This window comes from Glarea lozoyensis, assembly GCF_000409485.1.
Source record: "Glarea lozoyensis ATCC 20868 chromosome Unknown GLAREA13, whole genome shotgun sequence".
NCBI classification, from domain to species: domain Eukaryota; kingdom Fungi; phylum Ascomycota; class Leotiomycetes; order Helotiales; family Helotiaceae; genus Glarea; species Glarea lozoyensis.
In genome coordinates, this window is record NW_007360987.1 from 1,223,334 (window position 1) to 1,238,681 (window position 15,348).

At 45.4% G+C, this 15,348-nt stretch overlaps 5 protein-coding genes across 5 annotated transcripts; 2 read left to right on the plus strand and 3 right to left on the minus strand.

Annotated features, from left to right (window-relative positions):
- Positions 1-1,387: 1,387 nt before the first annotated feature.
- GLAREA_10358 (uncharacterized protein) lies at positions 1,388-2,644 on the plus strand (the record flags this gene model as incomplete). The annotated part of the gene is made up of 1 exon (XM_008080408.1): positions 1,388-2,644. One exon carries the CDS (start codon positions 1,388-1,390, stop codon positions 2,642-2,644), a length of 1,257 nt encoding a protein of 418 aa, XP_008078599.1.
- Positions 2,645-4,230: 1,586 nt separating this feature from the next.
- Positions 4,231-5,993, minus strand: GLAREA_10359 (Ankyrin repeat-containing protein; the record flags this gene model as incomplete). Its single annotated transcript, XM_008080409.1, has 2 exons — positions 4,231-5,471; positions 5,606-5,993. 2 exons carry the CDS (start codon positions 5,991-5,993, stop codon positions 4,231-4,233), a joined length of 1,629 nt encoding a protein of 542 aa, XP_008078600.1.
- Positions 5,994-6,311: 318 nt separating this feature from the next.
- Positions 6,312-7,271, minus strand: GLAREA_10360 (alpha/beta-Hydrolase; the record flags this gene model as incomplete). Its single annotated transcript, XM_008080410.1, has 1 exon — positions 6,312-7,271. One exon carries the CDS (start codon positions 7,269-7,271, stop codon positions 6,312-6,314), a length of 960 nt encoding a protein of 319 aa, XP_008078601.1.
- A 2,569-nt stretch (positions 7,272-9,840) lies between these two features.
- Positions 9,841-11,619, minus strand: GLAREA_10361 (LuxS/MPP-like metallohydrolase; the record flags this gene model as incomplete). The annotated part of the gene is made up of 2 exons (XM_008080411.1): positions 9,841-11,439; positions 11,500-11,619. 2 exons carry the CDS (start codon positions 11,617-11,619, stop codon positions 9,841-9,843), a joined length of 1,719 nt encoding a protein of 572 aa, XP_008078602.1.
- Positions 11,620-12,995: 1,376 nt separating this feature from the next.
- On the plus strand, positions 12,996-15,175 carry GLAREA_10362 (SMAD/FHA; the record flags this gene model as incomplete). Its single annotated transcript, XM_008080412.1, has 3 exons — positions 12,996-14,101; positions 14,148-14,247; positions 14,300-15,175. The coding sequence occupies 3 exons, from the start codon at positions 12,996-12,998 to the stop codon at positions 15,173-15,175; spliced, it is 2,082 nt and encodes a 693-aa protein (XP_008078603.1).
- Positions 15,176-15,348: the final 173 nt, after the last annotated feature.

Below are 15,348 nucleotides of genomic sequence, written 5' to 3' on the forward strand. Positions count from 1 at the left end.
GCGTACCATCTAAGGCTTTTTTGAGTTATGCAGTTTGCTGATCATTCTTGATGTATGCTGTTATCTTTGTTTTTGGTTTTGCTGGGTGTTGGGTGCTTGATTGGGGATGATTTAATTGGGGGTGATTTGATTGGGGGTGGTTTGCTTTTGAGGGAAGGTTGGGAGGGGGAGGGGGTGTGATGGCGGTTTTGGGGGGTGTTTGGTTTTTGGGGGTGGGGAAAGGGAGGTCGCAATAGTAGCGTGTACTATTTAAGGCTTTCTTGGTCTTCTTGAGCTGAGGGGTTTCCTGATTCTTATTTTTGATTTCTGCTGCCATCTTTTCTTACTATGTATTGTACTGGGTTTTTGGTCAAGAGTGGTTTGATTTTGGGGGTTAGTGGGAGGTGTCTGGGTTGTAATCGTACTGCTTTTGAGGTTTTCGTCTATGAGAGTGTGGGAAGGGAGGTTGTGAGATTGATAAGTGGATGGTGTTTCGCTTCAGGAGCGGACTGATAAAGACCTGGGTCGAATCACTAACAGATGGAAGAATTCTCCCCGTAATCTTTTCGAAAGAAAGTAAATTTCTTCTCTCTAACGCGATAGACTAAAGACATCTCGTCTGATTATACTCCTTGACGTAATTGAAAACCTTACTTATTTAGAATTACAACAATTGTTGTAGTGTTGAAAGTCTGCTCACAAGACTTTATAGAATGAGTCGAAAAATTCGTACCCATGGTGAAACTTTAATTTAGATTACATGGCGACTTAGTCTCGTATCTTCCTCTCAAATCGATGACCACGCCTTAAATCATTTGGATTGGCCTGCGGATCATCTAGGAATCCTTCAAAATCCATCTGAGTTAAGCGAGACAAAATGAGGCTTCTGCCAGGAACGCCTGCTAAGCTTACCCTCCTCGCGAGCTAAGCGAGCCTATCGCTGCGAATATCTCAGAATCTTGATTGACATAAGGTTGGTGTTTTACTGAGCGGTTATTGTCATATGTTTAATCCTTAGTTGGTGTGGAAATCGACTTCGTGACCACCAACTTAATTCCTCCAACAGTGTGGCCTTATTGTCCAATTCGAAAATTGCTGAGTTAACAGTACGCCTCTCTTATGTCACGCGCAGTGACATACAGTGCCGTATTTCCAGGTATGGCCAAATCCCAATGACCTGCGATGAGGATGCAACTTGCGCGAAAGGTGGTCAAGTGTCGAACCGCATAAGTTGATGAATGTCATTATGTCATTAATCTTTTGGGATTCGGGAAGAAAATATGTGCTCTTCAGTCTTGATATAAAGTAACCAGCTTCGTCCTGTTATCCCGCTAAGTTGCTCTTCGCACAATTTACTCTCCTCCTTACAGAACATTTCGTGTGTTCGACATCTAAAACATTGTTCACTATGCGTTTTAAACACATCCTTATCCTGGCCGCACTCAATCGCCTGGCTTTATCGGTCCCAATTGAACCAGAGCCGCAGCCATCTTCAATCACCAGCGCACCACCCACTTCTACGACTGATGCCAACAAAGCCGCACCTCTTGTCGATGGCAACTTACCAGCTCCAGCATGTGCCGGAACACCAGAGAACTGCAATCAAGAACTCGCAAAACCAGCAGATGTTCCCTGTGAAGGAAATGTCGAGGAGTGTGGCAATTTAGATGGTAACGTCGTTGAGACGATTCCCAAAGTCGGGCCCGAGGAAGCACCAGGCTGTGGAGCAGACATTCCAATAGAAGATCTACCAATTGCACCGGGAGAAGTCCTGCTTCTCAGCTTGTCGTTGGACGAACTGAAAGCCCAAGTCAAACTCCAACCAGAGGTTTTTAAAAAGGCAACCACGCCGGCCCCAGGATCCGTACTCCCTTTGATCATCATGGAATCTACCAAGGAAAACCTACAAGCGGTCGGAATCAACATGACAAAAGCCCAGATCAAAGAAGACGAGCAAAAGAATCCAGATGCGTATATGTATGGACCGCCTATTGCGATCGAACTAGCCGAAGCAGCAAAGACATTGACGTTCCAACTTGACATCTACCAAACCGTGGATGCGGCACCAGAACCCACACCCGCCGTACCAGGCGGAGGTCCAGTTCCTGCGGAGGCCACACCGGCTGTGATGCCCGCAGACAGTCCATATTCAACGGGGGATCCTAAATTGGACGATTTGTACGCACAATCGGATAAGATCATGGATCAGATCAACAAGTACCAAGATGAGAGACAGGGGAAAATGGATAACCAAGCGTTGGAGGTGATAAAGCAAGCTCAAGGCGGTGGAGGGGCTCCAACGCCTGGAGGTGCACCCGTTCCGGGGGACAAGAAACCGGGTGAGAATGGAACGCCTGCGCCTGAAGACGGAAAGCCAAAGGAAGGTGATCAAGCGAAGCCTTCAAGTAGCACGGCGCCTGTACCTGCTCCATCTGCGCCGCCGGCTATGGCGGGACAACCACCAGCTCCTCCAGCAATGAAAGCCAGAGAGGTCAAAGAGAATCTGCTAGGGAGAGATGGACCGCATGTTCATCATGCTACGCCGAAGCTTAGAGTAAGAGAGGCACAGCCGAAATCGGCGGTTAGAGCTAGGGGGCTCAATGATAAATTGTTGGGGAGGAGTGGGTATGGACATGTTCATCATGCTAGTGGGAGGAAGGCGTGAGAGAATTGAGATCTAGCGTTGGTTACAATTTCTTTGAGCGAATTTTAGGAGGAGGGGGGAGTTATGGCCTGGAGCCTGATGTGGAGGTTTTGGAATTTGCAGGAGGTGGCTGGAATTCAGTTAGTTTGTGTTTCTTTTTATCGGCCGGTTTTTGGGATATTCATGGTATTTTGGGCGTATAAGGGGTTAAGGAGAGGACCTAACTCGATTGGATACCCTGTTCAAGGTAAACTTTTCATTTGTCTGTATGAACTAACTAAGAAATTTAAAAAGATTCATTGATCTTTCTGTTCTGCCAAACTTGAAGATGTCTCTACTTGTCGTGTTTTCCCCGTTAAGCCTTTAAAACATTCTGCAAAACGAATAAGACTAAACAAGATTCTTAACAATAGAGAAATGATTATTGTATCTAACTGGAAAGACTACGGTACTTTCTATCAACTTACCAAACGGCGCAACGATGTCAATATATCGCATAAGTCTCTGGCTTAACGTTTCTTTAGAAGATTTACGAACCCCGGATGAACAAAATAAAAATTTGACACGCACTTGACGACTAAGCTTGAATCAACTTGGTCGTAGACGGCTTTGAGGGCTATTTCGTGGAGTATCATGAGTGAGAGAACTCGTGGTGGAGAATTGTACGGCGTGACTCGTCGAGGGGACAGCTGTAATGGACGTGACAGCTTGAAGTCGCACTTGTGACTTTCTAACATCACTGATGTATTGGAACAGACGTGATCGCTTTTTCTGGGCCCTCAGAAAAATAATGAAATAATAACGGTAACTCGAATAAGCTTCATGCGTTGTGGCCAGTATTTCCGTAAGAACCACAGCTGTTGCCCCTTTACCCGATTCCACTCTCCACACTTAAGTTATGTCGAATTTTCATCTACTACTCACCGAGACAAAAGAAATGATGTACCCTCCACCGTAAGTTCACCTCTTAATTTTGATTGATACAGTGTTTAATTTGAGACGTAGAAATATAAGATATAAGAGACTCAAATAACAACTAAACAGCAACTGAGATAAGATACACCCAAATTCCAGAAATTATGAATCCGTTATCCAATTACAATATCAAGTAGCCACTTAAGTGAATCCATGTGTCCAGTGCTCTAAAGCAATGAAACACTCGCAGAGTATCATCCTTCAATATCTCTCTCCACCAATCTGCCATCCCCGCGATATCTCACTTTCCCATCTCTACCAAAATATTCACTCTCCTTCAACTTTTTGCAACGGTCTAGTAAGCGTTGCAGCCGCCGATGGGTGTCATATTTCCGTGTCGTTTTTTCGTCTCTTTGCCAAGCCGCCCGGATCATATTGTAGATGTCGGCATTTTCTTTGTAGATATATCGTGCATCCGAGCCCACTAGTATATCAGCTGCTATATCGAGTGCCGTTTTACCATCCTTATTGACACGATACAAATCTAGCTCAGTTACTAATAGTAGACGAGCTACGATAACAGAGTTATCAAATTTTATAGCTTTAAAAAAGGCTGTGTCTCCTTCATGGTCGGCTTTGTTAACTTCAATTCCTGGAATCTGGAGAAGCTGCTCCATTGAATTAAGATGGTTCTATTTAGTCACGAAAAGGAGTGCCGTATAGCCACAGTCGGTAATAGCATTCACATCTAGTCCGGGTGCTGACAGTAGCTGAGCTATTACCCCCTGCCCCCCCTCGTCTTGTCCACCACCTATGGCAAAGTATAGTGTGGTCTCTCCACTCCACTCTGCTACATTTAAATTAACATTTGGCACTGAGAGCAGCCGATCGATTGCAGTAAGATTCCCCGCTTCGACTGCGATATGTAGTGGTGTGCGCCCTTCGGTACCTCCCTTATTTATCTCCAATTTCGGCTCTTCAACCAAGTGATCTAACACACCTAGATGTCCAAAGTCGGAAGCAAAATGAAGAGAGCTATAACCCGGGAAATCATCGCCCAATTTAAAGACATAGAGCCATGGAGATGTGCCACAACCATCGAGCGCGGATGTATATAATTCTATGGCTATAATGACGGACGGGTGTCCTCGTGGAATCTCAGCTTCTCGAAAATGCTTGAACCAATTTTTGAAAGCGTAGTCAAGGAAAAAGTGTTGTTCTAGAAGTCTACGGCGAATTTCGGGGTAAAGATCAGAAGTTGCATCGTTAAATGGCGCTAGCAAATCAGCCTTAAGCGCTAACTGTAGATACCAAATGCAGGCATGAGCTAGACCGTGATGAGAGTCTTTGATAGAAATGGAGCTTTCCCAGACCCAAGAATTTGTTGTCGGTTGATTAAGCACTTCTCCAGATCCCAGTAGGAATTCTTTAGCGGTCTGGTGAAGAAAGTATACATACCCGTTGATGACAGTTACGAAGAGTCCACAGAGATCGTTGATCAAGGACTTTGCATGTTCCTCCGAATAGACTTCCTGATCATCAATTGTGTCTCCCTCCTCCAATGTCAGGACAATTATCATTTCATTGAAAGAGAGTGGCCGGGACGCAACACAAACAATCTGCAAGAGTTTTTTGGCTTGCTCTTTGTCTTTGCTCTTGTTGAGAATTGCTGTGTAAGCGGCATTAACAGACTGCGGTATTGAACCGAATATCTTTCGTCTACCCTTTTTTGTGAGTGAGTGGGCATCTGTCGAGAGGAGATTAAATATCAACTTCAACCATAGGTATGTCCTGTGCTCAACTTTTCCAAGTTCCTCTCGTAATTCGGTAATGATATCTTGACTCAGTTCGTATTGCTTTTGAAGATTGACAATTTTGTGGTCTATGACAAGATTGGTTTCACGCTGAATCTGACCTGTGTCCTCCTCTCCGGCTAAAAATTTCGAAGCAGAGATTGTTGGTCAGCTTGTCTACATTCGTCCAGAGCGTCAAGAATGCAGATAATTTCTCCAGCACCTGGGTCTGCAGAAGCAGCAAGCAATATCGACCATAAAAGTTCTACATTACTCTGAAGCGTCGACGCATTTTGATCATAAAATTTCGTGGCATGGCTCAGAAGTTTAGGTTTGTGTTGAAATAGCTGGTGAAGTAGAGCGCACAATGCTTTTGATAGATATTTTTGGTCCTCGCTGTCCTCTTTGAAGAAGAAATAACACACGGTACGCGCTGCGGTGGTCTTAATCTCGCAGTCCACAAGCAACTTAGATAGAACGGATTTGCCGCAGCCCGGAAGTGCAGAAACTAAGAGAAAACTTGAGGAAGCGCAGGTCAACCAATTCGTATAGTGTGCATGCTGCAGAAACCATTGGCATGTTCCTTCGACATGGCCGGGATTTCTACCTTTGTGGCTCTCGTAATCTGTTGTCCTGAGAACCTGGTGGCATTTACTCTTCATTTCGAAGCGGGAGTCGATGATAGGATTTTTGTGACCTGATTATTGTCAGTGAAGTTCTGCTTATCTTTGTGAGATAACATATGCAAGAATAGAGTATGAGTAGCGCGGTGGATGCTAAATTCTGCAGTACTCTGAACTAAAGCTAACTGAGAAGCTACTAATAAAATCAGAATAAGCTAAACGGATTATTGTCCGTACACGTTGTCGGACTAGCATGTTGCTATTTCGTTGTGTAACTTATGTTGACATACTTTACCTTATCATTCTTGCAAGACACTGAAGGAGGTAACTGAATTCTTACATACTCAAAGATTGAATTTACTTTGCTGCCTTTGCATCTATATATTCTACAATGTCCAATACCCTTGAAAGGACACTTTGATAACCCCCATCATATTCTCCCGAGAATTTTACCATGTCGCTGTGATTCGCATTAATACTTTGATTCTGAAACTGGCCGAGCACAGCTGAGCTTTCCGGAACAATTTTCCCGACACCGACAGAAGCCTTGTCCTCGAAGAAGCAATATATGTATATATTGACATCGGTTCTTCCAAGAAATTTAAGAAATTGTTGATTGATGGCAGTCAACTGTTGGGAATCTCGGCCGAGTTCAACCAAAATATCAGAATTCACCTGTCGAAATGGCCTGAAGTATTTCGCGAAAGCATAGGCCCAACCTGCAATACCGACGCCTCCATGGGGTGTGCCCATGAATATGATACCCCTTGTGGATTCGGAAACTTTGACTAGATTGGACTGGTCTTCTCTACAGATCAGGACTGCCTGCTGGCAGACAAGGCCACCTAAGCCATGAGCAATGAAGTTAATTGGTCGCTTCCTATGCTTTCCACGTCGATCTGAAGCCGCAGTTGCCAAACTTTCCCCGTGTTTCCTAATGTTATTGCTTCCCGGTTGACCCCATAACTTTACGACGTCGGCATCGTAGCCAAAAGTCATGATACGGGCGTACGGAATGTCCTTTGCCAACTGGTCTGGCCAGAAGAATCCATTCTGATGGGTCCATGTTTTGTCGCGGCTGCCAATTAGGCCATGTACAAAAACGATATCAAGAGTTGGAGCCTCTGGATCGGCAATAATGCGCATTCCTGTACCCCCTTCTGTAGAATATAGGTCTGCCATCGTTCCACGATCTGCTTCAGTTGCTAGGCCACTTGCTTGCGGAGTTGGGGACTCTGTGATGTTGGACGCTCTCTTTGGACTAGGCTCTTCTCCGTGCGATGATGCCGCCCTTATGCGTTTAAAAAAGCCAAACATGTTGATATCTCGCTCAGTGACGCGTGATACAAAGGTACTTTTCTATTCAGCTGCCAAATCAAACCCTGTCGAAGCTGCTCTCTACTCTTGGCTGTCGCTCACAAAAAGGGTACAATCTTTGAGTTCTCGTCAGCAGAGTACGCCAAACAAAAGGTAGGGTCACTGACCTTTTAGATTGTGAGATCCTGAAATCAGCAAACCCGAGAACTTCGCTGCACGTCCTACAATTCTTGTGAGGATATAACTCTTCGTTGTCGTCAGGTACGGTTATCGAATTAAAACGCAAGCCACTTATGCGTATACTGCCAGGCTATGCTCGACACAACCAGAGGGCTGAGAATCTCAAGACAGTCCTCAACGCTCTTTCCCAAGCTCCCCCAAAAGCTCGCACTGCTTTGGCGTTTTTAGACTTGATAATTCGCAAGTGACAGTAAAGTAAGTGATACTGATGTCTGTAGCAAGATCCATGTGGATATTCGCATCAAATGGAATGTTGTTGTAAAGTTGAAAGAGGAGAAGAGATTGAGGTCGTGACAAAATGTTCGACTACCAAATAAACCAACATTCGACGCTATAATCAGGTGAATCAACAACCGTGCAGTAGCCTCTGTCTTATTAACAGTTCATTTGTTTGTATTTACATAAACATGAGCAGATTACATAAGTTAACTTACAGTACCTAGGTACTCATATTCACCTGATTCACCTTACTCACTATTGAAGCTAGTCAGAGATTCGTTGGAAAGAGAATTGATTTTACTCACTCAATTGACGATCAACTGATGGGAAATCTAGTAACTTTAAGCGGTAGCCAAATTTCTTATAGATGAAATTAGTATTAGTTGGGAAGTTGACAGTAAGAATGTTGAATAATAAAATCAACATAACAACATCCAGATAATAATATCCAAACAATAACATCAAATATCAGGCTTCTGATGAATCAAGAAATGGCTAATTTTTCTGTTTGACCGGAACAACCTGGCAATTATGGCCATTATCAAACACAGTTATCTGTGAATCAAGAAACAGTAAGTAAGGTTTTAGTAAGGGTTTTAGTAAAATAAAAGGTCTAAATTTAATAATTTAGAGTGAATAGCTTATAGGTCGTGTAAAGTGATTATACATATCTTTTGATGACAGTCAAATTTCGAGATTTCTAGCTGAATGTAAATATAATGCAAAGTCGTCAAGTGAGAAATAAAAAAAACAGACGATCCTCCGTTCTAATTCCATCTCTCACATTCTAACTCTCAACTTTTGTCATCAATCGTCATTAGAAGGCGGTATACCCTTCGAAACCCGTAGAACATACCTATATAGAGAACATCATTTCAGTTGATAAAATCGAAAGACAGCAAAACGCTCGTGGAGGACCTCTGAAAAGGAGCTGCAAATTAATCTGAGAGCGAAAGAAAATGTACAGGAATGTCGAGTACAAGTACCACAAGAAGGATAGAATTATCTCCTGATAACTCCTTGGTGGGCAATAAGCGACCCAAGCACCTGGCGACTGGCATTGATTTCTCTTCGAGTCGGAAAAGTAGCGAATTTAGAGTCGGAGAGGTAATGAAGGATTCTTTACTGGCGATGTGGGTGTTAGCTATTGCAAGTTATGCAGGGATGGAAGATGATATACGTACGGTAACACATCTATTTGCAACCTCTGATTTGTAGTCGAGTAATTTGTGAGGATGTGTATGAAGAGGGGAGAGAGGGAGGGAGGTGGAGATCCACATCGTGACCCAACAACACGATACATATCTCGCAGTTTCGCTCCTTCCGTTGACGAGCACCACCCAACGACAACCAACTCGTGGATCGACGAGATCCAGGGTCCTGCGTACGAGATCCCGGATCTCGTACACCAATTGAACAATAATTTGCATCCAAAGGTCCGATACCGTATTTATGGATATAGTAACGATGCTACTGAGAAAAACCCGACTTAAGTACTAAGATATTCTAGGTTAGATAGAGAACTAGATATAAATTTCAGTCGGTAAGGTGCTTACTTATGAGAAAGTTTACTTAGGGAAGTATTTAAAAGTAAAAAGCGATACTTATTTTTATTATAGAGGTGTTTGTTATAGCGGCTTTCCTGAATACAATACTCACTTTGAAAACCAAACAGCGGATTCTACGAATTTTAATCAATATCCGGGTTCCAGTAGATCCGCCACCTGGTGTTCCAGATCCTCACGAGTCTCGAAAGACATGAAGAAAAGAGAGCACATCTGCGCTGACCTGATGCAAAATTCAGAATTCAGAATTCAGAATTAAAATTCAGATACATACCGAGCTATACACTTTTCATAACCAAACACTGATAAGGCATACAAATCACAATCCACTTCGAAAATTTCAAACTCACCTGCGCGGGCTAGAGATGATTAGCAAGAGCACTATGAAGAACTACGATAATAGAAGAGGATAATGTATTCCATACCAAAGCCTAAAATCTAGCAATTCCAACGCCAAAAATGCTACCCCGTCTCAAGTTATATTACATTGTATAATACACCACCCATTCCACACCTCGCACATATGTATACATCTTTACAGCCCCTTACCTTCTCCCCAACTTCCACCTCTCAATCCTCTCCTGAATATCGCTCCACTTAAAATCCCTCCTATTAACCCCACTCTCATCGCCCTCCTGCAACACCACAGTCGGCGCACCACTTCCATCCCCCTTATTCTTCACCATGCCACCAACGACCAATCTCGCCACTCGTCTGAGATCTTGAACAGTTAATTCTTCGATCTTACGACACATCTCTTTAACGCCGACTTTACGGCCGTGAACCTGGACTTGACGGCCTAGATCCTCGAGTTCGACCATACGGCTCTCGAGATTCATGAGGAGGCTGGAACGGAGCTGATTCTTGGCGCGGTTTACTTCAGCTTGTTGGAGGGATGAGAAGCCGGTGTCGAGGGTAAGGGCTTGAAGTTCTTTGCACATGACGTCGAGCATTGCGGTGACTCTGTTGGGGGAGCAGCTGGATGAGATACCGAAGAGGCCGGAGTCGGTGTAGGAGTGGTTGAAAGCGACGCAGGATTCGACCCAGCCGTGCTGGTTCAGGACATTTGTATAGAGTCGTGAGTACATTCCTTTTCCTGGTCCACCGGCTGAGAAGGAACCACCGCCTCCGAGAAGAGTTTGAAGTGTTGCGAGTGCGTAGATGTCGTCTGAGGAGATGGGGAGTGCTTCGAAAGCGAGATGGATGTGGGTGAGAGGTGGGAGATTGCCTTGTGGCGGTGGTAAAGCTGGAAGTGACAAGAATCCACCAGTATAATGAGAAGGTAAAGACAAATCAGCTGATGAAGGTAGCAAGCTGGTATGCGATGACACTGAGGCTTGATTTGACGCGGAGGTGGACAGGTTTTTGAAGAATGGCATTCGGGAGAGAAGTTTCGAGGGTTGTTGTGGAGGAGTTGGTGGAGTCGAAGAATTTGAGGGTATACTGTTTTCGCTGGATTGCGACCCAATCGATGTCTCTGATCCAGTTCGTGATAGATTTGGCGATGAAGACGACATGTCTCCAAAGTATTGCTCCGTCAGCTTGACAGCTTCCTCATGTTGTACACCAGCAAAAGCTACAACCATCCTCTCCGGCCTGTAAAATGCTGTTCTATATGATTCCACAACACTTTTGTCAATTTCAGACAACCTTTCCTTTGGACATAACAGCGGATTTCCAAGCGTATTGTCCTTATAAGCAGCCATATGCACTAACTCTGGCAAAATCAACTCCGGCTTCGACCAAATTTCTCCAATTTCGTAAGCCGCAGTCTCCAGTTGCTGATCAACCTCTTCCTGGGTGATTAGAGGATTGCGTATCGTTTCTGCGAGTAGAGCAACGGTTGTAGGTACTGCTGAATTGAACGTCGCAGACTGGTACATCAGAGACTCCCTCGAAGAAGCGCATTGTATGTTTCCTCCCAATGATTCCAGCGCCTCCAACATCTCATCACTCGTTCTTTTCGTCGTCGATTTGAACGCCATTCGATCCATAATATGACTGACTCCTCGTAAATGTTCATTTTCGTATCGTGACCCAGCATCGATATATACTCCGATTCCGGAAAAGTGCCCTGGCAACGCTTCTGTCGCAACTCGAACGCCATTTGAAAGAGTAGATATTTGATCTAATTCTGCGGGATCCTGATAATGCGTTAGAATGCAGCGCGAAAGGAGAGGGTCTGAGTTATGCTGGGCGCAAACCTTTTGCATAGGATCAACCACGGTTGCCAGGCCCCTTGACCGGAAGGTTGGTAGAACATCAGGAGCAAATGGCTTCGAAAGAACTCTCGTGAGCCCTCTCGACGAAGAACATTTCAACATGATGATAATGTACAAGTTGTTGCGACGTCCGCGTATGATGTCGTTGTCAACTTGTCGCCTCGGACAAAATATTTTGACTCCGTGGTGTCACAGGGGTCCGAGAAATCGGCTTGCCTCGTGATATTGTGGAGGGGAAGTAAGACTTAGTTTGTAAGCTGCAAGACCGTTATATTTACAGTTTATTTTGCTCTGTTATAATGAATATCAAATTTCCCTCATTAAGTTCTACACATCAGAGTTATAGGAATATGTAAAAACAGTAGCCAGCTTGGCTAATGCCACGGATTGAACTCACGGAGTTTAGCTACTCAATCAGCACTTCTACGCGCGTACTACCAACGAAACAAAGACTATTAAGTGACTTTAAAGCATTCTATACGCTGTTATGTACATATCATAACTAAGTCCTTACTCTTGTAACTGGACTAGGTCTTTAAGCGGTCCTTCTTGTTGTCATAGCTGGCAGCTCTCAATGAAGCTAAATACAACCATACGAGAGATACATCCACACTTCGGCCCAGGCCGGAAATCGTTATCAGAAATATTCACCCGGTGATTGAGTACTATGAACCCCTGTTCTGGACCAGGTATCATAGCTGCGTGATACTTTGTGTCTTCTCGCTTCGACTATTCTCGTACCATATGAAAAGCTTGATCTTCCTAGGTATCAAGAATCTATGAGAGAGCCGTATTCCCATAGTATATATTTATTGAGTTAGAGCAGCATGTTTAGCTATTCAATACACTTCAGTCCCCTCGGGCAGCTGGCAAAATAAGGCAATTAATACCAGTATCTTACATAATGCGGGTACCCCGTCCTGCGTCGAGCTGGCCAGCTCTAGATGCTCTAGATGTTCCATGTCGTGTGCCAATCCGCCACTCAATCCAAAAGCGTCTTGGAGGTTGCTGTCGCGGTTAGTGGGAACCGGTGGGCAGGCGAGCTGACAAGATAATACTCCATATCTCTTAGAATTGTATACATTTTCACTGTTGAATAATCAGCTCTTGATTTCTCCATTCGCCTTTAATCAACTTCCTCAGCACCAGCATACAGAGGTGCACAGCTATCCAGCCTCACAACCCACACCGAGATCCTAGCCATCTCAACTGGACTAACCCACCTATTCTATTGTCTCAAGCCGGGTTGCCTCGTCTTTTCTAGAATGCCAAATACGCCGTGGTAACGAGTAAGCCTCTTAAACCTTCTTCCCGTCAATGGTCCATGCCACCCGAATAATTCAAGGCCGCCCGTCACACTCACACCATTTACTTTCTTCCTCCTCCTGGACCGGACTTTCTCAATAATTTTAACATACACTGCTATTCACATCCAATATCAGTAATAACGATTTCTTCGTGGCCAGTTTTTACGTCAAATGTACTCTTCATCTATACCAAGTCCGCCATGGCACCCAGGTCCGAACCTTGACCGAACACCTCCCTCGCCTCCTCTGACATCGCCAGCTTCACCCTCACGCACAAGTCGCCTCAGAGCTTTGAGTTACTTGCGAAGCTACACCCAAAGCCACATCCTCTCTCGCGATAGTCACAGCGGTTCGAATACTCCAACCAGAACAGGAAGACCAGGAGTTGCGCGGGCCAGCAGCTATCCTTCACCCTCCCCATCGCCTGCTGCTGCAGCTACTCCTGCAGCATCCTCAACCCCACTCCAGCATCAGCTCTCGAGACAAACATCTCCAACTGCGCAACGAGCTACAATTACCGCCGACGTAACTTCACCAGATAGTCACGCTAGCAGTACGGACAACTTGGGTGAGACCAGTGGGTGGTTGCCAACAGTTGGTGGGCTCAGTGCGGTGTCTCGTGTTGCATCAGAACCTCAATCCACCGCTACTGCTTCTTCTTCTGCGGTCCTGGCAGGTAACGATCCGGCTACAGGATCGACAGCTACAAACTCGATGGCTCGAACTCGTGCGGCGACCATTGGGGCAGATATTCCGGAGGGGTCAGAGGCACAGAGGAACCAGGCTCCCGGTCAGAATGGTACTACGAAAGGAATGGCTCATCAGCTTCCCTCGATACGATTCCTAGCACATCAAGATCCCCGAGCGACAAGACCATCACTGGCATTCCAACAGATGGCACGAATACTGCCAACCGGGACTGAAACCATCAAAGTAGGCAGATATTCGGAAAAAGATACCCAGCCATCGGCGGCAGCGAATGTGCCATCAGCGGCACCTGTTGGATTCAAGTCTAAAGTGGTCAGTCGGCGTCATTGCGAATTCTGGTGCAAAGATGGGCGATGGTTCATTAGAGATGTGAAGAGCTCTTCAGGAACGTTTCTCAACCATATACGACTCAGTTCACCCGGAACCGAATCGAAACCATATCCAGTCAATGATGGAGATATTGTTCAGCTAGGAATTGATTTCAAAGGAGGAGAGGAGATGATATTCAGATGCGTCAAGATCAGAGTCGAGCTAAATAAAGGTTGGCAGGTTGGGCCCAGCAGTTTCAAGTAAGCTCAGTATTTTGTTCTTCGAACCAAGACTAACGAATTCTAGTGTCCAATCACATAAAAGACTTAGAGAGTTGAATAACCTGGGGAAATCAACTGGTGGTGGATCTTCACAAGATTGTGCGATTTGTCTTGGTCCAATTGCTGTAAGTCGTCTGCTGCCCGTTTCAGCTGCTATGTGCTGACCATCTATGACAGCCCTGCCAGTCACTGTTTGTCGCTCCATGCTCGCATACCTGGCATTATAAGTGCATACGAGTTATCATCAACGGCCCTCATTGGCCACATTTTATCTGTCCAAATTGTAGAAGTGTTGCGGATCTGGAAGCCGAACTCGACGATCCATCGGCAAATGCAGAAGACTCAGCTGGGGTAGAGGATGATGGCGGAAATGAGATCAATCATGGGGTTGGGCTTTCGGGACAGGAATATGACGAATTAATGCACAGGCTGGAAGGAGAGCCTCAAGAAGTTAAAGAAGCGGTTTTGCAGGCCACAACCAGGAGATTAGCACACGAACCTCTGGAGGAAGTAGAAGCGGCAGCTCTTGAGGCAGCGAAACGAAGACACGCAGAACGATCATCAGGGACAACGACAGCTCAAAATGCATCGGAAGAAACTCACGACGAAGAGCCCGACCTTGAAATCGGGGACTCAAACGAAGATTCAGACTCAAATCCAGAAAATGGCGTCCACCATATGACAGACAATATGCAACACCTCAATGTTGACGCGGCTCCATCACCTGTAGAATCAGAATCACACACCCCTCTAATATCCAACTCCACCGTCCCACCAGTCGATATCGTCAGCCGCGGCTCCATCTCCAACGGCTCAGGACGTCAACCAACCGCCCTCAGCAGGCCAAACATTAATGGCCGTAGCTCAACTCGCACTCCAAGCCCGAACGGCACATCCTCCTCTCTCGACGTCGTCCTGACTGGCACTGAAGGGCCAATGACGCCTCGAAACGACGCAGGTCCGTTCATCTTCGATGGGAGCGCGGGCAGATTGAGTGACGCGCGGCCTAATAGCGTGAATCTTGCTGCTGCGACGCAGGGATCTATCAGTTGATGAGGTCGAAAATGCGGGGTATCGTTATCTTTATATGAAATGCATTTATCATGTCTTTGATCTTAGCGTGGTGTACATTGGGGTTTGTGCTTTGTTGGCTGGGTTGGCTTGTTTGTGCTTTGCGGAGGTGGTTGGGGTAGGTATGGAGGGAGAGGAGTGTATAAATAGATTTA